This window comes from Hyperolius riggenbachi, chromosome 6 (genome assembly GCF_040937935.1).
Source record: "Hyperolius riggenbachi isolate aHypRig1 chromosome 6, aHypRig1.pri, whole genome shotgun sequence".
Taxonomy (NCBI): domain Eukaryota; kingdom Metazoa; phylum Chordata; class Amphibia; order Anura; family Hyperoliidae; genus Hyperolius; species Hyperolius riggenbachi.
The window spans coordinates 200,841,052-200,865,235 of NC_090651.1; the positions used below are offsets into that span (position 1 = coordinate 200,841,052).

The 24,184-nt window shown below is 45.1% G+C and overlaps 1 protein-coding gene across 7 annotated transcripts in view; it reads left to right on the plus strand.

The window, feature by feature from the left end:
• LOC137522629 (cytotoxic and regulatory T-cell molecule-like) overlaps nt 1-24,184 on the plus strand; it is a 147,072-nt gene that overhangs the window by 101,105 nt on the left and 21,783 nt on the right. For all 7 annotated transcript variants that reach the window (XM_068242705.1, XM_068242706.1, XM_068242709.1 and 4 more), the window contains 2 exons: nt 3,886-3,978; nt 9,975-10,067. In XM_068242705.1, coding sequence (XP_068098806.1) covers nt 3,886-3,978; nt 9,975-10,067 — 186 coding nt within the window. The remainder of the gene's footprint in view (nt 1-3,885; nt 3,979-9,974; nt 10,068-24,184) is intronic.

Here is a 24,184-nt window from a genome sequence, read left to right on the forward strand (position 1 = left end):
TGCAGATAGGTAGGGAAAGCATTAGCTAGGCCTGTGTTCTTGTTCCTCACTTGCTGTGAAAGCACCCCAGTCGGCCTTTTGAGGGCTAGCACATCAGTCTCCTGTGTTTTTTTTGTGTGTGACACTCCACGGCCCATTGACATCCAGAGCTGTGTGCACACTACTGCAGTTGTCTCATTAAGTTGCAGGCACAGAACCACTCCAGTGCATTATTTCACTGTATTCTACAGTAATAGTACTATTGCATTCCTCTGTGGCAGACACTCCACAGCCTACTGACACCCAGAGCTGTGCAAAATGTGATTTCTGCCCTTTAGGGATTAAAACCTGACTTGTCAATTCCATAATTTTTGATGGGACTTTTGACATGGATCTCCCTCCGGCATGCCCCCGTCCAAGTGTTAGACCCCTTAAAACAACTTTTTCATCACTTTTGTGGCCAGAAACTGTCTTTGTAGGTTTTAAAATTTGCCTGCCCATTGAAATCTATAGCGGTTCGCCAGATTTGCCTGTTCGTGAACATTTGCGGAAGTTCGCGTTTGCCGTTCACTAACGGAAAATTCTATGTTCGCAACATCTCTATGGCCACTGTCTCCAATATAGATCATAGAGTGTCTACAGGCTATACAGTGTGCGGAAGTGCAATAGAGAACAGTGAGGATTATCTTTTATCTTTGACATACTGTTCCATGGTGGACTGGAAAACCTCTGGCTGCTGATTATTAAGACATCTGCGCTTATATTCCATCTACATTCTACCATTAAAGTCTTGCTGTTGGGGAAAACGTTTTCTCTCCATATGGTTTTAGGTATGTAAAAGTAAAGGCTCCATCACATTAGAGCAGGCTTTCTCAACCAGGGTTCCTTGAGTACTCTGCAGGAGTTCTTTGGCATTTTTCCCCATCGTGGGGGTTGGGAGTATGATAGGGAGCACACTATAATAGGGCTTACTGTAAAAAGCATTAAATTAAGAATAATAATCAACACAGTGGCGTAGCTTAGGAGCTAGGGGCCCCGGTGTGAATTTTACATGGGCCCCCCCCCGCACTCTATACATAACAATTGGTATTGCGCACCAAAACCTGCCAAGGACAACACAGTGTCAGAGGTGCAAGAAGGGGATGGGGAAGGGGATGGCCAAGCGGATCGGTCAAGTCCAGTCTTATTAGCTGAACAACAGACTGTACACACGCCCGATTTGACGTCCAAATGACCCGTCGTTTGGACGTCCAAACGACGGGTTGTTTGCGAAAATCCGACGTGTGTATGTAGCAGTCCACTAAAATGTCCACCGAAAGCCGTTAAGCAGGCTGTAGGATTCGAGGACCTCGGAGATTGTTTTTACACGCTTGATACTTTTATATGCTTGTGAGTAGCGCTACCATTTTTCTATGTTCTTAATAAAGGATTTTACACTATAGGAGCTTTTAAGTTGCAGTGGACTTGCTTTGTGGCCGGTGGTGAGGTACCTAGACGCCAGGAGGGGGATCATCTGTCAGAATTGGATTGTGCACATATGTAATTGAAGCTGTCTGTGATTTGGGCAGCTATGAAGCAGGGTGAGTGTGGTCCCTGAAGGTGTTGGGTGCACGAAAACTGTCAAGGTGGCCCCCAATAGAATACAGCACGGTGTTTTAACGGAAGATCGAATCATACAGGTTTTCGGTGGACATTTTAGTGGACTGTAAGGCAGCGCATTGCGTTTGTATTAGATTATAATTTTTTGATGTTGATGTGACATTATATCTGAGCAGCATACCTACAGTTTTTAAGGTAATAGGAGGAACTGATAGAGTTGCGGAGCGCGCCAAAGTACTCTCTGTTTTATAGTTCTGATATAGCTTGAAATTATACTTTGTAACGTTATCTTGCTTCAGGATGAACCACTGACCAACTAGGTCACTGCGGAATGCTGTGGTAACCATTTTAGCTCACAGTCTGTAGTAGTCACTAATCTTGGATCTAGCACAACAGTCCCAGACCAGCACACTTCATCCTTCATGTTTGACAGTTGACGTCACAATCACACTGAGGAACCAGTCTTTCGTCTACTCAAAAGCACACAAAAATCCTGCATGATGAAATTAAGGTGTCAAACTTTGATTCGTCAGTCCGGAACACCTTCTTTCAGTCTTTAGTATACCTTGGTGCTGATTCATTGCCCATGCAAGCTTCTTTTCTTTTATTCTGAGTGGCGGCCTACTATTGGCTTTCTTGTTGCAACTTGACCTGTCAAACCGGCATCTTGAAATCTTCTCTCTACAGTTGAAGCTGAGATTTGCTTACTATGACAACTATTACTGTACTTGACGCTGTGGTCCCATGAGCCACCCAGCATGCAAGCTGTCTAAAACTTTTCTTTTGATGCCAGACCTCTTCCTGTCAGACTTTCCCCAATTTCTAAGTGCCCTTTGGTGGTGAAGGAGACTATATTCATTAAGCATCATTTCCTTTGCAGTTTCTCTGTCTGTTTTCTCTAAAAAAAATTATGGCAATAGCAACACACTTCTTTCTGCAGTACAGTACTGTTCAGATAACTGAGTGTGTTCTAATACTACTCAATTCTATAGACAGAGGGATTGAAGTGAATCAGGTGAATTTGGGACACCTGTAGATATTGGTAGCAACAACTTTCAAGACCTGAAACCTCCATTACTACAGAACAGCTGTAAGTTGTTAAAGGAAACCTAAAATGAAAAAGAACAAAGCATTTATACTTACCTGGGGCTTCCTTCAGACTCCCATAGGCCACTGGCTCCCTCCCGGTCCTCACGGGCTGCTCCGATCCTCAGCTGGCCGGCTCAGTCTCTTTCTCAAGTTGACGCCAGTCCTGCTGTACTGCACATGCATGGCTCAGCTGCGCATGCCCCCATTACGCTCCTGTCGCTGGGAGCCTTCTGTGTCTGTACAGTACTACTGCACAGGTGCAGAATGCTCTTGTCCAGGGGCGTAGCAATAGGGGTTGCAGAGGTAGCGACCGCATCGGGGCCCTTGGGTCAGAGGGGCCCCATGGGGCCCTTCCTAAACCAAAGTATAAGCTGTTTATTGGTCCTATGGTGGTAATAATCACTTCTATAGATGCTTTGAATGGTAGTAATCGTTAACACACTGTTCCCCATCCCCTTCTTGCACCTCTAATACTGTAGATGACCGTGGCAGGTTTTTTTGCGCTGTATCAAGTGTTATGCATAGAGTGCTTGGGGGGGGGGGGGCCCAATGTAAAACTCGCACCGGGGCCCCGAGCTCCATAGCTACGCCACTGCTCTTGTCGTTGGAAGAGCGATGAGGGCGCACTGGGGTGAAGAGAATAGGAAAAGGCCGGGCCAGCCATAGGACGATTGGAGCGGCCCAGGAGGATGGCGAGGGAGCCGACAGCCTTAAGGAGGCTGAAGGAAGCCCTAGATAAGTATCTTTCTTGTCATGGGTACACTTTTAACCTATTTTTGTTACCCGTAAAAGGCAGTGTTGCATAATTCTGAAATGTACATTATTTTTCAGTTTTGGGTAACTTTACCTTTTTTTAATTTTTAACTTTGTTTTTTAAGCTCTGACAGTTTGCCACATGCCATTTCAAGCTATCTATTAAACTTCAACTACCTGAATCTTAATGCAAAACTAAAAATTCTAAACTTGACTCTAACATTAAAGGATCACTATTGCGAAAAAAGTAGGCAGTTAAAATCTGACAGAACCAACAGGTTTTAAGCCAGTCCATCTTCTAATGGGGGATTCTCAGAGTTTTCTTCGTTTTCAACAGCATTTCTTGAATAGCAATTTCAAAGTCTAACTGACAAAATCGTGTGAAAGTGAGTAGGGAGACTGGTATCTTACTATCTTACTTGAAGTTAACTACTCCAACTTAATTTGTATTGTTGTGTATCTCAGAGGTTGCACACTCTACAGTGTCCCCAGAAAGCAGCACAGCAACGAGGAATGGAGTTGCCGCAACTAAAAGAGTTGAAGAAAATGGAAACACAGGTGAGGAAACACTCAACCAAAGACAAATATTAACCACTTCCCAACCATAGTTTTTTTCCCCTTAAAAACCAGAGCAATTTTCACATCATGCTCCTCCCGTTCATTCACCAATAACTTTATTGATACTCATCACGCCAAAATGATCTATTTGTTGGGGGTTTTTTTGCCGCAAAATTCTTTCGGTGGCACCTTTTGCTAATAATTATTTTATTTTATATGTATTTAAAAGGGACTCCGAGCAGTGCCTGTGGGTATGCCTTTAAGCATACCTACAACTAATTAATTATATCCTCACACCTACCAGCATGATGTTTGTAATTATATCCCCCTGGGTTCCTTATATTTCATTGCATTGTGCTGAATGGAGCTGCTGACACTGGGGAAAGTGTCATCCTGTGTAATACAATGCTGAATAAGGAATCCAAGATGGTGGCCGCGATTTCGATCACGAAAATAGCGAAAACTAAAAGGCGTAGGGTGGCGATTTATATATCATTGGAAAGAGGAGAAAGAGAGCTTCAAAATGGTATGCATCTTTCCATAGTTACTGCACTGCTCGGAGTCCCTTTAAAGGTAGTAATAAGAGAAAACATTTGAAAAAAAATTATTACTCAGTTTTCAGCCATTATAGTGTTAAAATAAAATGTGCTACGATAGATAAAATCCACACGTTTTATTTGCCCATTTGTCCTGGTTAATAAAACATTTAAATTGTGTCCTTAGTACAATGTATAGTTATAATATTTTATCTGGAAATAAAAGTGTTTTTTTACGTTTAGTGATTTTTAATACTATATCACTATATCAATAATTATGAGCCTTTATTTGAAAAATAACAGTAATATACTTTCATGACATACATATCAAAAAGTCCATAAGTTAACTGTGTATTTTTTTTAACCACTTCCCGACCGCCTAACGCACAGAGGCGGCCGGGAAGTGGAGCCCTGAAGGACCGGCTCACCCACAGAGGCGGCGGTCCTTCTAAGGGCATGGGCGGAGCGATCGCGTCATCCGTGACGCGATTTTCCGCCGGCGCCTGTCACCGCTCGCCCGCCGCAACATCCCGCCGGCTATACGGAAGCGCCGGCGGGATGTTAACCCCGCGATCGCCGCATACAAAGTGTATAATACACTTTGTAATGTTTACAAAGTGTATTATACAGGCTGCCTCCTGCCCTGGTGGTCCCAGTGTCCGAGGGACCACCAGGGCAGGCTGCAGCCACCCTAGTCTGCACCCAAGCACACTGATTTCTCCCCCCCCTGCCCCAGATCGCCCACAGCACCCCTCAGACCCCCCCCCTGCCCACCCCCCAGACCCCTGTTTGCACCCAATCACCCCCCTAATCACCCATCAATCACTCCCTGTCACTATCTGTCAACGCTATTTTTTTTTTATCTCCCCCCCTGCCCACTGCCCCCTCCTGATCACCCCCCCACCCCTCAGATTCTCCCCAGACCCCCCCCAGACCTCCCCCCCCTGTGTACTGTATGCATCTATCCCCCCTGATCACCTGTCAATCACCTGTCAATCACCTGTCAATCACCTGTCAATCACCCATCAATCACCCCCTGTCACTGTCACCCATCAATCAGCCCCTAACCTGCCCCTTGCGGGCAATCTGATCACCCACCCACACCAATAGATCGCCCGCAGATCCGACATCAGATCACCACCCAAACGCAGTGTTTACATCTATTCTCTCCTCTAAACACCCACTAATTACCCATCAATCACCCATCAATCACCCCCTATCACCACCTGTCACTGTTACCCATCAGATCAGACCCTAATCTGCCCCTTGCGGGCACCCAATCACCCGCCTACACGCTCAGATTGCCCTCAGACCCCCCCTTATCAATTCGCCAGTGCAATATTTACATCTGTTCTTCCCTGTAATAACCCACTGATCACCTGTCAATCACCTGTCAATCACCCATCAATCACCCCCTGTCACTGCCACCCATCAATCACCCCCTGTCACTGCCACCCATCAATCAGCCCCTAACCTGCCCCTTGCGGGCAATCTGATCACCCACCCACACCAATAGATCGCCCGCAGATCCGACATCAGATCCCCACCCAAACGCAGTGTTTACATCTATTCTCTCCTCTAAACACCCACTAATTACCCATCAATCACCCCCTATCACCACCTGTCACTGTTACCCATCAGATCAGACCCTAATCTGCCCCTTGCGGGCACCCAATCACCCGCCTACACGCTCAGATTGCCCTCAGACCCCCCCCCCCCCCCTTATCAATGCGCCAGGGCATTATTTACATCTGTCCTTCCCTGTAATAACCCACTGATCACCTGTCAATCACCCATCAATCACCCCCTGTCACTGCCACCCATCAATCACCCCCTGTCACTGCCACCCATCAATCAGCCCCTAACCTGCCCCTTGCGGGCAATCTGATCACCCACCCACACCAATAGATCGCCCGCAGATCCGACATCAGATCACCACCCAAGCGCAGTGTTTACATCTATTCTCTCCTCTAAACACCCACTAATTACCCATCAATCACCTATCAATCACCCCCTATCACCACCTGTCACTGTTACCCATCAAATCAGACCCTAATCTGCCCCTTGCGGGCACCCAATCACCCGCCTACACGCTCAGATTGCCCTCAGACCCCCCCTTATCAATTCGCCAGTGCATTAGTTACATCTGTTCTTCCCTGTAATAACCCACTGATCACCTGTCAATCACCTGTCAATCACCCATCAATCACCCCCTGTCACTGCCAACCATCAATCACCCCCTGGCACTGCCACCCATCAATCACCCCCTGTCACTGCCACTCATCAATCAGCCCCTAACCTGCCCCTTGCGGGCAATCTGATCACCCACCCACACCAATAGTTCGCCCGCAGATCCGACGTCAGATCCCACCCACTAATTACCCATCAATCACCCCCTGTCACTGCTACCTATCAGATTAGACCCCTATCTGCCCCTAGGGCACTCAATCACCCGCCCACACCCTCAGAATGCCCTCAGGCCCCAGCCCTGATCACCTCGCCAGTGCATTGCTTGCATCTATTCCCCCCTCTAATCACACCTTGAGACACCCATCAATCACCTCCTGTCACCCCCTAGCACACCTACCCATCAGATCAGGCCCTAATTTGCCCCGTGTGGGCTCCTGATCACTCGGCCAAACCCTCGGATCCCCCTCAGACCCCCTTCCGATCACCTCCCCAGTGCATTGATTGCATCTATTTTCCCCTCTAACCACCCCCTGAGACACCCATCAATCACCTCCTGTCACCTCCCTAGCACTCCTATCCATCAGATCAGGCCCAATACAACCTGTCATCTAAAAGGCCACCCTGCATATGACCGGTTCCACAAAATTCTCCCCCTCATAGACCACCTGTCATCAAAATTTGCAGATGCTTATACCCCTGAACAGTCATTTTGAGACATTTGGTTTCCAGACTACTCACGGTTTTGGGCCCGTAAAATGCCAGGGCGGTATAGGAACCCCAGAAACGGACCCCATTTTAGAAAAAAGACACCCCAATGTATTCTGTTAGGTGTATGACGAGTTCATAGAAGATTTTATTTTTTGTCAAAAGTTAGCGGAAATTGATTTTTGTTTTTTTTTCACAAAGTGTCATTTTTCACTAACTTGTGACAAAAAATAAAATCTTCTATGAACTCGCCATACACCTAACAGAATACCTTGGGGTGTCTTCTTTCTAAAATGGGGTCACTTGTGGGGTTCCTATACTGCCCTGGCATTTTAGGGGCCCTAAACCGTGAGGAGTAGTCTTGAAACGAAATTTCTCAAAATGACCTGTGAAATCCTAAAGGTACTCATTGGACTTTGGGCCCTTTAGCGCAGTTAGGGTGCAAAAAAGTGTGGTATCGCCGTACTCAGGAGAAGTAGTATAATGTGTTTTGGGGTGTATTTTTACACATACCCATGCTGAGTGGGAGAAAGATCTCTGTAAATGGACAATTGTGTGTAAAAAAAATTAACAAATTGTCATTTACAGAGATATTTCTCCCACCCAGCATGGGTATGTGTAAAAATACACCCCAAAACACATTATACTACTTCTCCTGAGTACGGCAATACCACATGTGTGGCACTTTTTTGCAGCCTAACTGCGCTAAGGGGTCCAAAGTCCAATGAGCACCTTTAGGCTTTACAGGGGTGCTTACAATTTAGCACCCCCCAAAATGTCAGGAAAGTAAACACACCCCACAAATGACCCCATTTTGGAAAGTAGACCCTTCAAGGTATTTAGAGAGGAGCATAGTGAGTCCGTGGCAGATTTCATTTTTTTTTGTCGCAAGTTAGAAGAAATGGAAACTTTTTTTTTTTTTTTTTTTTTTTTGTCATTTTCCGCTTACTTGTGACAAAAAATAATATCTTCTATGAACTCACTATGCCTCTCAGTGAATACTTTGGGATGTCTTCTTTCCAAAATGGGGTCATTTGGGGGGTATTTATACTATCCTGGAATTCTAGCCCCTCATGAAACATGACAGGGGGTCAGAAAAGTCATAGATGCTTGAAAATGGGAAAATTCACTTTTTGCACCATAGTTTGTAAACGCTATAACTTTTACCCAAACCAATAAATATACACTGAATGGGTTTTTTTTAATCAAAAACATGTTTGTCCACATTTTTCGCGCTGCATGTATACAGAAATTTTACTTTATTTGAAAAATGTCAGCACAGAAAGTTAAAAAAATCATTTTTTTGCCAAAATTTATGTTTTTTTTTGATGAATATAATAAAAAGTAAAAATCGCAGGAGCAATCAAATAGCACCAAAAGAAAGCTTTATTAGTGACAAGAAAAGGAGCCAAAATTCATTTAGGTGGCAGGTTGTATGAGCGAGCAATAAACCGTGAAAGCTGCAGTGGTCTGAATGGAAAAAAAGTGGCCGGTCCTTAAGGGGTAGAAAGCCCTAGGTCCTCAAGTGGTTAAATAGTGTAATAATTTTTTTTTTACAAATGTTTTATTTTAGTAAATATAGGGTCTCTACCTATAGTGCCAGGGGTTCCAAATTAATAAAAATGTAAAAATGTATGTACAATTCTATATATAATAGTGTATGTGGGTACATTTTTGCTTTTTGGCCACCAGATGGTGCCACACTTAGTTACCATGTACACCAGAAGTATTATGTGTATCTGTGTACTTTCACTTTGTCAATGAATGCCGGTGTCTTTCTGATGTCTTTCATTCATCACAGGCAGTGTAATCAGGTTTGGGAACAAGCTGTTTCCATTCACCGCTTACAGAACGGTGGGATTGCGATGGAATCACTGCATCGGTGCTGAAATCTATTGGAAATCTGTTCCTAGTGTGTGGCACACATCAGATAGATTCCTGTCAGTTTTAACTTGACAGGCATCTGCCAGAAATCTATCTGATGGTCGAATCTGCTGCAAATCTATAAGTGTATGGCCACCTTTACTTTAGGATATGTGCTCCTAGTGTTTTGATAGGTTCCTGCTTGTACATTGGATTGTGCATGTCATAGGGCTAGTTAGGAAACATCAAATTTCAAGTGAGCCTCTACGTGGCGTATGTGAGTATGCAAAATAATATGAAGTGGTTCTTAGATTGCTGGTCTGCACTACTGAGTATTTTTGTTTACACTCCTTTGTTAGCTACAATTAGTATACAGCCAGCAGCATGCTGAAACTGAACTGCACTGAGCTGAGAATCAGAGAGAGGTGAGAAATGATCACTAGATATATTTTAATATATAAATACAGCAGCTATGCAATAAAATGCACTGGCAGCTTTCAGAGCAGAGAATCTGTACTTTAGGAACGTGTAATTTGTAGACAGAAAAGACAGACTTGTGCAAAGACAGACTTGTGCACAAAAGCAAATATGGTAACTGTAGGGGTTATAAAAAGTAGGATTTTTTATTGAATGTTATGTCAGGGTTTTATCCCACTTTAAAATTAAATTCTCCAATTTTATTTGTGTTGTTATGTATCTCAGAGGTTGCACGGTCTACAGTGTTTCTAGGAAGCAGTACAGCAGTGAGGAATGGAGTGACAGCTACCAAAAAAGTTGACGAAAATGCAAACACAGGTGAGGAAACACTCAACCAAAGACAAATATTAAGCTGTATAAAGCAATGAAAATACACATACAGATCTTTTGGATGTGAGGTCAGTTACCTTTTCAGAATGGAATAATTTTTGTGCAGTTACAGCCATTATAAAAAATATTCCTGAGTCTCCAGACCATTGCCACGTTCTGTTAAAAACTGAAAAACTTTAACGAACGGTACCAAAATAGCCAGTTTTCCACTGCTGGTTACTAAGCAATAGCATCACGAATGAAAACGACAAAAGCAATTTCTAAATTGTATCATCACATTCCACAGCACTGCAATCTCCCTTTACATGTGTCAAAATTACTACACACAGTAACATCATTTGGGAAAGTGTTTTTAAAAAAACTCAGTAATTTGCCCCTTCTGGGCCTCACACTATTCCTTCTCCATGTCTGGGAAAGCTGTAGGAATGAGCAGGATGACCGCTATAGAATTAGCGGTAATGGTATTGGCAGCACAGTCGAATCGTCCATTTCTAGAGTGAAATGGCTTTCATTTTCTGTAAAATGTGCTTCATCCCAGCTGGGGGGACCCAGAAACCACCTGGATGCAATCAATGTCAGGCTGGAACACCTCATCGCCACACTAAACCCCACCATTCACTCTTTGCTTCTGTCAATAGCAAGAGAGTGCTTAGAGGCTGAAAAAAATAGAAATGCATTTGGCATTTTAGGATGGAGAAATTGCAAATAGGAGGCTTGATGGTCTGGTTGGAGTCAATCTGAAGGCATTAAAAAGAAAAAAAAAAAAATAAGGGACAAAAAAAGGAAACCATACCTTGATCAGCCACAACAGTAATACCACTAACAGATAAAAGTGCATAACAATGATTATCCCATTACAATGGCATCTATCCTGCAAGTGAACAGTTAGTTCTAGAAGGCGATGTGTTACAAATAGAAAATATGGTCAAGTGTAAGGATCTGAGCATTCCAACCAGGAAAAATCGAGATGGCTAGATGACTGTGTCAGGGAATCTCCAAAGCATCAGATCTTATGGAGTGTGTGTTTTGGTTATGCAGTGGGAAGTACCCAGGATAAGTAAATCCAGCAAAGATGCCACCTTGTCGACAACAGTTTGTATAGTCAAAGCCACGTTTTTCCCAGTAGAAATGTATGATTGTGAGTGTTGGACCATAAGGAAGGCTGAGCGCCATAGAATTGACGCCTTCGAATTTTGGTGCTGAAGAAGACTTTTGAGAATCTCTTGGACTGCAAGAAGATGCAATCCATCAATCCATAAAGTAATTAACCCTGACTGCTCATTGGAAGGAGCACTGCTGAAGATGAAGCTGAAATATTTTGGACACACAATGAAAAGGCAGGACTAATTGAATAAAACCCTGATGCTGGGAAGGATCGAGGTCAAAAGGAGGCAGGAACGGCAGAGAATGAGATTGCTATATAGTATCATGGAATCAACAAACATGAGCTTGGACAAGCTTCGAGAGGCCGTAGAGAATAGAGAGACCTGCATTGCTGTGGTCCATGGGGTCACAAGGAATAGCGACGGAACAACAACAAGTATAGATAGGACAGCTCTGTATAAAACAATGGACATTAATTATCACTTAAGGTGGCCATACATCAGGCGACTTGGCAGTCGATCGACTATTCAATTCGATTATTATATTTGAATCAGCTGAAAATTGGTGCCACCATCAACGATGCGAACAATTTCGTGCTGATATTGGTCGCATGAATAGGTCAGATATGCTACAAGATGTAGGGCCGACTTGCTTGATTGGGTATGCGGCGGTAATGGTAACCGATATCGGGATGAGCGACAAACGCAAGGAAACCGCCGACGCTGTCACTTCTAATGTACAATGTGCCACCCCAGTGTTCAGTGCAGTATGCATTACCTGTTTGTGTCTGCCGCATGTCCTCTGCTGGCTACAGGCGCAGTCCTTAATCCGTACACGTGGTTGCCAGAGTAACATGGTCTGGTGTGTGACGTCACACACACACACCCACGTGTATTCTGGCAACCAAGTATAGATGAAGGATGGGGACAGCGGTGGACACAGATAGGTAATGTATAGGGCACCGAGGGCACATTGCACATTACTGGGGACAGTTTACCATGCCGGTAAAGCTGTGGATTATTGCCACAGTGCGTCACAAGGCCAATTAAATTAATTGGGAATTGGCCTGCAGTGTATGGGAAGCCAACAAATCTCTTTCTAATCAAATTCGATTAAAGACAGATTTGTCTCTTGGGTGAATCTGCCCATCATTGCTAGATGTATGGGCACCTTTACAGGAGACTTTACTTTTGTAATGTTAGGAATGATTTACGGCAGCAGTAAAGCAGGTGTTTTTTCATCTTTTCAATCATGACTGATGAACCCACCAAGTGGTGCTCAAAGAGAATAAAAAAGAGAATGAAGCAGTTATTTTTAATAATCCGTATTTTCTTAAAAATTACGGTAATACTTAAAAAAAAGTTTTATTTTTAATGCTAAACACAAATAAAACAAAGTATCATTTCATCCCCTTTAGTTACTGTATGTCAAAACTCCAACTTCATCCTAATAAACCTAATAAAGGTACCATGCAATACTAAGAATTTTTTAGAATTAAAGAGAATCTGTACTCTAATATTCTTACAATAAAAAGCATACCATTCTATTAATTATTTTCTCCTGTGCCCCTCTGTGCTGTTTCTGCCACTCTCTGCAGAATAAACAGTTAGGCAGTGTTTACAAACAAACTAACCAGCTTCTAATAGGCTCAGCTGAGCATAGTGTGTGAGTCATTCAGAGTGTGCAGGGGGCCTGCAGAGGGTGTGTATCGCTTCTACCAATCACAAGCAGTCCTGCACATTCCACACAATCAAGCCTTAGCCCGACAAACAGGACAGAGGAAAGATACATTGATTTATTACAGAGACAGTGCAGTTAGGAAAGACTGCAGTAAGCCAGAGCAGATTAGAACAGGCATAGGAACTTATAGGATAGAAGAACTAAGGCTGAAAAATTTGTTACAGAGTCTCTTTAAGGCCTCTTTCACAGTGGGACGTTGCGTTTGAGGCGACGTTAAAGTCGCACAACGTGCCCCTAACGCAGCGCATGTAGGTTATGACATTGGACGTTATTTTGCACTGCGTTAGGTGTCTTTTGGTGGGCTTTTTTCATCACATACTGATGGAACGAAAACGGCGCATGCGTTACATTTAAAAAAACAAAAATTACTAAGCATGTGAAACACACATAACGCAGCAAATGTATTGCTAAACGCACAGCAAACAGCACTTTCTAAATATTGCTAAACCTTACACACAACACAACGTGTGCACTGAGAATGACACACAGACTTTGTATTGCTGTGCGTTAGTCTGCGTTATAATTTTCTATAACGTGCAAATTTAACGTCCCACTGTGAAAGAGGCCAAAGGCTGCTTTGTCTTAAAAAAAATGTTTTTTTTTAATTTTAGGGGCAGAGAGGAGGCGGGGAGAGGCTGCTATGTAGCCAGACACATGGCTACTTGGCATTCACTGCACTCGCAGTGTTTACTCTTTGGAGCGGCCGCTGATTGGCTGGCGGGACCACGTGATGCGGAGAGCTCTGCTCACGTGGTCTCACGTGGTCTCCGCAGCGCCTCCGACAGAGCAGGCGCACCAAGAGCTGCTTGTAACGCGGCTCTTGGTAGCGTCCTGCTCCAACACCACTAGATTTTGCGTTAGGGGCACGTTATGTGCCCTATAACGTCCCCTAAACGCAACGTCCTGGTGTGTAAGTAGCCTAAAGGAAATTACTCATGCAGCAAAATGGTACTTTGGGGATCCTCTGTATACCAAAAGGCACAATCTGTACTTCACATAAAGTACTTTGGTTATAATTGCAAAGGAGGAAACTGAACTTCCTGGCAATGTAATATAACATAGATTTTAATAAAAAAAATATATATTGAACCTCACGGACAAATGATGTTTCCTTTTTTAATTTTACTTTTTAAAACCCTTTTTCACCCTTTTTTACATTCACAAAATAATGATTTCATAACGCTTCAATAAACAGAAATAAAATATGTATATCAATAGAGATAAGGGTTCCATAACCGATTAAACTTTTTGGCACAAACACAGTTGAAAATGTTGCCTATTTGGCTGTCATAATATTCTCTTTTACATAACTAACACAGCTCCAAGTTCAATTAAATTAATTTATCATAACAGAGTGATTGTCTTTCATATGGCTCAGATGGGGCTCTTTAGGGCTCTTGCACTGTGTGGAATGAAAGAGTGCAAAGTGGGGAGGAAGGGGGTGCAGGTTATAATGTGGAATGGACTCAGTCATTGCGGAACTGAAATGAATAATTAGTGAACTAATTGAGACTAATTGTGTCAGATCAGTGGCTGAGTTGCTGCACAGTGAGTGACAATAAACATATTGATGAGGAGGATAAATGGACATGTGTTAGACCCTTACATGAACTTCACTTGCAGTGGCATGGCAGGGGAGTTGCGGATAAGAAGAATGATGGGTATACACATGTACTTATAAATGATCAATCCACGCAGAAAACATTTCCCTATAAGTAATAAGCAGTCAATGGTAGAGTGTATTTTAGCTGTTTATAGATAACTTGATTTGCAGATATTACAAAAAACACCTTTAAAGTGGAGCTGAACTCTTGCACAGGACAGAAGGAAAACTGAAAGAAATGCACCCTGTATGTATTTAGAGGGTTTAGCCAGTCTGATTCCCCATCATCTGTGTCTTATCACAAGCTGTGATTTGATCTCTCACATGTCAGCTGACTGTCACGGCAGAGAGGCTAATTTGAAAGCACAGGATATTAACAATATGTCTGCTTCCATGAAAGCAGGAAGTAGATACACTGCAGATTTAGTGCAGGATTTTGTATCAGATGTAACAAAGAAATGTATTTCTGTAAAGGTTATTATGCTGTTGTGAATCTTTTAAAGTAGAGAGGACGTTCTGAGTTCAGGTCCGCTTTAAGGGCCCATTCACACTAGAGCGTTTTGCCGGCGATTTAGGCAAAAAGCTCAAGCACTAGCGCTTCTGAAAGCGCTAGTTCTATAATACCCTATGGGCCCATTCTTACTTGGGCCATTTGCGTTAATCGCCGGCGATTAATGCAAATTGCCAAACGCAAATGCGTACCCTGCACCATTTTCAGGCGATTTCCCGGCGATCGCGTTTCAGTGCTATAGAAGCGCTAAACATGATCGCAGAGAAATCGCTGCAGTGTCCAGTGATTTTTCGATCGTGGAAAAAACACTCCCGCAAAACGCCGGCGGTAATCACTGACGTTTTGCGCTTTCAAGTGTGAATGGGGCCTAAGACATCTGGATCAGGTACTCCTTCACCAGCAGGTTTCCATAGCAATGACCCTGTTGTATGAGGCAGAAAACTGTCCTGCAGCAACACCACAAGAGTTGCTTAAAGTGGATTCAAGATAAACTTTTACTCACTGCATGATTGTGTTCCTTTCATATACAGGATCTTCTCAAAAAAATTGCATATTGTGATAAAGTTCATTATTTTCTGTAATGTACTGATAAACATTAGACTTTCATATATTTTAGATTCAAATACACACAACTGAAGTAGTTCAAGCCTTTTATTGTTTTAATATTGATGATTTTGGCATACAGCTCATGAAAACCCAAATTTCCTATCTCAAAAAAATAGCATATTTCATCCAACCAACAAAAAAAGTCAACCTTCAAATAATTATGTTCAGTTATGCACTCAATACTTGGTCGGGAATCCTTTTGCAGAAATGACTGCTTCAATGCGGCGTGGCATGGAGGCAATCAGCCTGTGGCACTGATCAGGTGTTATGGAGGCCCAGGATGCTTCGATAGCGGCCTTAAGCTCATCCAGAGTGTTGGGTCTTGCGTCTCTCAACTTTCTCTTCACAATATCCCATAGATTCTCTATGCCAATAACATGTAAAAGTTGCTTTCATCCGAAAAAAGGACTTTGGACCACTGAGCAACAGTCCAGTGCTGCTTCTCTGTAGCCCAGGTCAAGTGCTTCTGCCGCTGTTTCTGGTTCAAAAGTGGGTTCATGCTTCCATCTGCTGAAAAGCTTTATGGAGATGAAGATTTCATTTTTCAGCACGACCTGGGACCTGCTCACAGTGCCAAAACCACTGGTAAATGGTTTACTGACCATGGTATTACTGTGCTCAATTGGCCTGCCAACTCTCCTGACCTGAACCCCATAGAGTCTGAAGCAGTCATTACTGCAAAAGGATTCCCGACCAAGTATTGAGTGCATAACTGAACATAATTATTTGAAGGTTGACTTTTTTTTTTTTTTTTGAAACATTTTATTTGCTTTTTATATTTTCATAAAAACAAAACATTTTGAGGCATTAAGGCTCAAGGCCAACATGTCAAATGCCTCAAGTTAATCTGTACACTCGCCTTTTGCATAGATACATCTTATGGATAGAAGAGTTAAAGTTTGTGCCGTGACAGTTTAGCTAAGCAAACAAAACAACCTTAAAACCCTCCTTAGTCCCCCTTCCCCCCTTACCCCTATCTGTTTCCCCCTCCCTCTCTCTCTGCTGCCACTGTTCCTTTCCATGTATTTCTTGGGTTTGTGGTCCATAATTTTTTATTAATATAGGTTAGTCTAATATGCTTGGTCTTTATGATGTTATCTTGAGTGGTTTTCTTGTAATTGTTGTTGAATCTGTGATAGAGGTAGGCCATGTGTCTTTGGTTTTAGGAAGCTAGACTTTTTTGTTTTAAAAACACTTTTCTTTTATTGGTCGGATGAAATATGCTTATTTTTTGAGATAGGAATTTTGCGTTTTAATGAGCTGTATGCCAAAATCATCAATATTAAAACAATAAAAGGCTTGAACTACTTCAGTTGTGTGTATTTGAATCTAAAATATATGAAAGTCTAATGTTTATCAGTACATTACAGAAAATAATGAACTTTATCACAATATGCTAATGTTTTGAGAAGATCCTGTAGTTTATAGGGCATTCCTCAAGTCAAATACTTTTTTGTTTTTGTTTTAATACTCCAATTCCCTGTAAACTAAACAAGCCTTGCCCACAGCTTTTCAGAGTGCCTTGGCATTTTCAGACACTAGCAAGGGCTTACAGGAGCTAAGTCAGGGCAGGTGGAGGGGGAGGTGTTACTAGCCATTGATTTCAGAGGCAGAGGGGAGGAGGGAGGAGGAGAGGCGAGCTGATAACATCTCCAGCCTTCAGCCTGTGTCAATGTGACAAAGGCCCAGTGCACACCGAAAACCTCTAGCAGATCTACAAAATGCTAGAGGTTTTTGAAGCAGATTTTAGAGCGATTCTAGGCATGTTTAGAGAGGTTTTATCTAAATATGCCTAGCATTTTTTGGAGCGTTTTTGTGTAGCAGATTACAAATATTGTTACAGTAGAGCTGTTACTGGACAGCTACTGTAACAAAAACGCCTGGAAAACCATTCTGATGTAGTGTTTTTCAGAGGCGTCGTTAGCCCTTTTTTAGGGGGGCCTGTGCCCCAACATGTCCGTGGGTGCCCCCAATCTATTTGCAGGGGTGCCCGCTGCTCCCCTCGGCTGCTGCTGTCCCCCCCCCCCACCGCTGGCCGCCGCATCAGACCTCGATCAGCCGGCGACCACTAGTGCGGGCGCTAAGACCTAGCGGACACCACACTGATATGCGGAAGTGACAGGGGGTGCCTGTCACTCACTACCTAACCTGGGGGTCCCTGTCACTCACTACCTAACCTGGGGGGTCCCTGTCACTCACTACCTAACCTGGGGGACACCTGTCACTCACTACCTAACCTGGGGGTCCCTGTCACTCACTACCTAACCTGGGGATCGCCTGTCACTCACTACCTAACCTGGGGGGCACCTGTCACTCACTACCTAACCTGGGGGTCCCTGTCACTCACTACCTAACCTGGGGGGTCCCTGTCACTCACTACCTAACCTGGGGGGTCCCTGTCACTCACTACCTAACCTGGGGGGCGCCTGTCACTCACTACCTAACCTTGGGGGCGCCTGTCGCTCATTACCTAACCTGGAGGGCGCCTGTCACTCACTACCTAACCTGGAGGGCGCCTGTCACTCACTACCTAACCTGGGAGTCCCTGTCACTCATTACCTAACCTGGGGGTGCCTGTCACTAACTACCTAACCTGGGGGTCCCTGTCACTCACTACCTAACCTGGGGGTCCCTGTCACTCACTACCTAACCTGGAGGGCGCCTGTCACTCACTACCTAACCTGGGGGTCCCTGTCACTCACTACCTAACCTGGTGGGGCCCCGTCACTCACTACCTAACCTGGGGGGTCCCTGTAACTCACTACCTAACCTGGGGGGCGCCTGTCACTCACTACCTAACCTGGGGGGCGCCTGTCACTCACTACCTAACCTGGGGGTCCCTGTCACTCACTACCTAACCTGGAGGGCGCCTGTCACTCACTACCTAACCTGGGGGTCCCTGTCACTCACTACCTAACCTGGGGGGTCCCTGTCACTCACTACCTAACCTGGGGGGTCCCTGTAACTCACTACCTAACCTGGGGGGCGCCTGTCACTCACTACCTAACCTGGGGGGCGCCTGTCACTCACTACCTAACCTGGGGGTCCCTGTCACTCACTACCTAATCTGGGGGCCCCTGTCACTCACTACCTAACCTGGGGGGCGCCTGTCACTCACTACCTAACCTGGGGGGGCGCCTGTCACTCACTACCTAACCTGGGAGTCCCTATCACTCTTTACCTAACCTGGGGTGCCTGTCACTAACTACCTAACCTGGGGGTCCCTGTCACTCATTACCTAACCTGGGGGTCCCTGTCACTCACTACCTAACCTGGAGGGCGCCTGTCACTCACTACCTAACCTGGGGGTCCCTGTCACTCACTACCTAACCTGGAGGGTCCCTGTCACTCACTACCTAACCTGGGGGGCGCCTGTCACTCACTACCTAACCTGGGGGGCGCCTGTCACTCACTACCTAACCTGGGGGTCCCTGTCACTCGCTACCTAACCTGGGGGTCCCTGTAACTCACTACCTAACCTCGGGGTCCCTGTCACTCACTACCTAAACTGGGGGACTCCTGGCGCTACCTTAACTTGGGGGCACCTGTCATTACCTAAACTATCCAGGCCAGCCAGCCCAGCATCACCACCAGCCTACTAGCCCAGAATCACTGTCAAAAAGGCCACTGCACCACCACCAGTCAGGCCAGCATTTACTTCAACCAGCCAAGCACAGCTCAGCATTACCGCCAGCCAAGTCACAGCATCACCGTCAGCCAACCCAGCCACAGCATCGGCCACAGCATCAACGCCAGCCAACCCGGCCACAGCATCACCGCCAGCCAGGCGACAGCATCACTACCAGGCCTTTCAGCCCACACATCATCCCCAATCCAGCCAAAAACAGTATTGCCAGGCACAGCAGCCAGTAGAGGAGAATTCAGAAGCCAGGTGAGAGGTGTCTACCATATTAAGGGGGCATTCTGCCTAGTTATGTGAAATGCTGTCTATTTATGTGCCTCATGACTGCTGAATTTGTCTTGTTGGGGGCCTCATGATTGCTGAATTTGTCTTGTTGGGGGCCTCATGATTTGTTGGGGGCCTCATGATTGCTGAATTTGTCTTGTTGGGGGGCCTCATGATTACTGAATTTGCCTCGATAGGGGCCTCACGATTGCTAAATTTGTTCTGATGGGTGGCCTCATGATTGCTGAATTTGTCTTGCTGGGGGTCACATGATTGCTAACTGCGAGACTATGGCAAAAGCTGAATCATCATCATATGAGACAATAGCATTAAACCTACTATTTTAGATTTTTAAAACAGAAAATAAAACTGTGAGGTTCTAAAAAAAAATGAATACATTTTTCAGGAGTAGGATGGATGAAATTGTTTATCTTCACAGTTTATTTTCAACTTGAATTTTCCATAATGTTCATGTATGAGTTTCCACTTTGCGATAGATAATATAATAATAATCTAATGTCCCATCATTGCTAAGTTCATGTAAATTTGTCTCCACCCGTGACCACACTCACATTCTGGTCCATGGCCGCACAACGTAACCCTCATATTTTTCGGCGCACTAGCTGCAGTGTGCTGATCTCTGCTGCCTACAGTATGTACAGTATAAGCTGTTCTCTAGTGCCTGCACTGTGTGCTGATCTGCCTCCAGTGTGTACAGTATAAGGTGTTACTGTACACAGCTGTGCCTTTACTGATTGTAAACGAGCTGTATTGTATGCTGATCTCTGCTACTTTCAGTATGTACAGTATTAGCTGTAAAGCCTGGTACACACATACAATTTTGATTAGCCAAATTTATCTCTGTTCATCAAATTCATTGTCTGTTGGCCCACTTACTGCATGGTGGGTGGTAAAATTGGTCAGTGATTGACCAATCAAAATTGTATGTGCGTATACATCTTTGATCTATGCCTATACTGATTGTAAATTATCTAAATAAAGGACAGGGTGTTCCATCCAATATTTTGATGGGCAGGCCCGTTACCTGTAGCTTACATCGCTGCTAAGTTCATGTACATTTGGCCCCACCCAAGGCCACGCCCACTCACTGCATGGTCACGCCCATTTTTGCCGCATATACTCCCCACCTAGTGCCCACAGGTGCCCCCGATCTCCAAGGACCCTAGGAACGCCCCTGGCGGTTTTCCACTTTCCTATACCTTAACATTGAGGCAGAAACACCTCAGAAATCTAAAAAATGCTTGTCACAGGAGCCCTCAGTGGCTGACCGCACTTAGCCTTCTAAACGGTGCCAGCGCACAGATCGTGCGAACTCTGGTCGCAGTCAATGCGCAGGAACCGTTAAGAATTAGCCGCAGACAACTCCAAAGGGAGCCTGTGAGACACGGGTAATTACAACGTCACCTACTGGTTCAGAGTAAACTGCCACCACCGCGGTTACTATGGGACCGTGGGGCCCACTAACTGACTGACTAATCCTGCGAATAAAACGGTTAAACACACGATATTCTGTCTAGCCAACAACAAACAAACAGTAGCGTATCTTCAGAGAGCCGGGATCATTTCTGTGTGTGCTGATAAGCAGGGTAGCGAAACAGTGAATGACTTGGGGAAAGTCGTTTATTCACGCAATATAAATAATTAATATATACAGACAATTATGAAAATCAACAATTATTAAAACAGTAATAGCCAGTATGAAAAATAAAAGAAGGGAGAAAAATACTTAGTTCCTGGAAAGATGTCCTTATTGTGGGAAGAATCATAAAGTTCTTGGTTTCAAAGTCCAGAGTTCAGAGTTCAGACCAGGTGGATGCCAGCATATCCTCAAGCTGGCATCTGATGAATTCAAGATGTTTCAGTGTGGAGGACCCTGAGTTTGGGTCCTCAGCCATTCTTATGCCCCTGCTTCAGTAGGAGGGAGTGAGGGCGGGGAGCCATACACCCCCTTCAAAGATGAGATGAGCCCTCCCCTTGTACTGGGGCTAGAAATCATATCTACCAATATATGGGCTCTATCTCACAGAACCGTACAGGTCAGGGCAGATTTATTAACATTTTCAGGTCTGTCTCGATTTACCCAGCGCCCTGATACCAGACATGAGGGGTGGGACCCCTGTGGTATCATCAGGGCCTTTTCAAACTGCCTAACTGGCAGTCCTTACCTCAGAATGTTCTGAAACTTCCTCAGAACCAGCACCGGGGCTCATGCTACACTTCCCCCACGTTTGGTGAAGCTGCCATCTCAGGAACCCCAGAAATATGACAGATCTGGGAAGTTATGGATTTGCTATGAGACTCAGGGCCCGTTTCCACTAGTGCGACGCAATTTCGCCGGCATTCCGACGCTTGTAAAAACGCATGCGGGTGCGTTTCCGCATGCGTTTTACCCGCGATTTCGCGTGCGATTTCGCATGGCAGGGTGCCATGCGAAATTAACCATGACACTGCCAGGGCAAAATAACATTGAGAAGGGTGCGAAATCGCACGCGAAATCGCGGGTAAAAACGCATGTAACAAACGCATGCGTTTTTACTATTAAATACATTAGCGGCGATTCGCACGGATTCCCGACGCAGGCGAATTCTGCGGGTCCCGCCGTGCAGATTTGGCCCGCCGCCAAATCGCTCCCGCACGCCGCACAGGTGGAAACAGCCCCATCCACTAACATTAGCTATGCGAATCCGCATGCAGTGCCCGCATGCGGATTCGCCCTAGTGGAAACGAGCCCTCAGGTTATTCCCAGGCAAAGGCTCTTTGAAGTTTGGAGCAGCCAGCGAGGTGTCGCCTCCCCTGCTGGGAATGAGCCAGTGGGTCTGGCTTTTAGCCCAACTAGATTGCTCCTGCCATGGTGCTTGTCACCTTATACCTGATGGATGGGCCATCAGCACAGCTTGAAGCCAGGGACTCTCTGGGGCAGATTAGGCTCAGGCTCATTAGCATATCAAAAGAGCCATCCAGCCTTTGGAATGGTGCTCTCTTTGCTAAGAAAAGGACTTCAGCTGTCCCTACACACTCAACCCAGATTGTACCGTTTTGAAGCGCAATCGATGCAGGAATCGAGTGCGATCGTTCTTTTCTTCACGGGCGGTTCCAGGACGCGCCTGCGTCCCCGCAATCGTCCGTGACAATGCTGCAGCCCCGAAGTTTGCGTTTGTGGGAAAAACGAGCCGCTCTGGTGTGCACCATCCCACTCACTTTCATTAGCCAAGCGGTTTCCCCCCTGCAAGCGTTTTAAAAAACGCTCCAGAACCGCTCTGGTGTGCACCAGCCCAAACAGAACATGGCTGCCCTCATTGTATCACAGGAATAAATAATCATAAACTTTGAAACTTTTGCAGCTAGATATGCTATCTAAACTTTAGATAAGATATATAGACAAGGTACTTATTATAGTTAGTTTTTCATCTCGGATCTGCTTTAAAGGGGTTCTGTGTGTGTGTGTGTGTGTGTGTGTGTGTGTGTGTGTGTGTGTGTGTGTGTGGGGTGGGGCACTAACCTGGGGCTTCTATCAGCCCCCTGTAGCAGTCATGTCCCACGCCGTCCTCCTCCGATCCGCCGTTCTCCACCGCCGGCTCTGGTCTAGCGCGGCATGCTTTCTAACTGCGGCTGCTAGCTTCCGCTCACGTCATCGGAAGCATACTGCGCAGGCGCAGTGCAAGAAACCTCCGTACTGCGCCTGCGCAGTAAGCTTTCGATGACGCGAACGGGAGCACGCATTATTTGTCTGGTGTCGGCAGCGGGGGAACGGCAGGATGGCGTGGGACATGACTGCTACAGGGGGCTGATAGAAGCCCCAGGTAAGTGTCTGTTTTTACCCGCAACACACCCCGACAGAACCCCTTTAAGGCTTGTTCACACTACAAGAGCTTTAATAAGTGCTTTGTGATTTAAATGGTCTTTCTAATGTTATCCTATGTGAGTGTTCACACTGCAGCGATATGTTTTTGTAAAAATCCCCCTTAGCATTGTATTAGCGAGAGCCAGGGCCGGATTTACCATTAGGCACTGTAGGCACGTGCCTACAGGTGCCTGATGATGGAAAGGCGGCTCACTACCCTCCCCTCCTGCCTCCCTCCTGCATTACCTATGCAGAGTCCCGAGTGGAGTGTATTTACTCAACCATTTATGAGAGGTTACTCACCCTGGTCCAGGGATACCACTGACTAGATCTCCCTTCAGTTGAAGGGGCACCTCTAGCTACTTAATACTGAGGATAGCTTTGTCTACCTAATACTGAGGGGCAGCTGTAGCTACTGTGATATTCTGGGGGTTTTAACTCATTGGTAGAGTAGGGCAGCAGCACCAAGCGTCACAACACACCAGCCAGTAAATCTTTTTAGGGTAAAAATAAAACAATCCAGCTTTATTGCCAGTCAAACATTGTCCATAAACTGCAACAAAATAAACCACTTTGGGTATTCAGTAATCACACTGTAGGCACAGCACAAAAATATACAGCCTTCTTCAACCACACTGGCTTTTCAGTGACACCCTGCCATCTACTTCCTGTGACGTCACAGGAAGCGAAGAGCCAGAGATACCCGTACGCGACGAGAAATGGTAAGACTGCCCGCTATGCTGCGCTCTTATACTCTACATACAGGGGGACA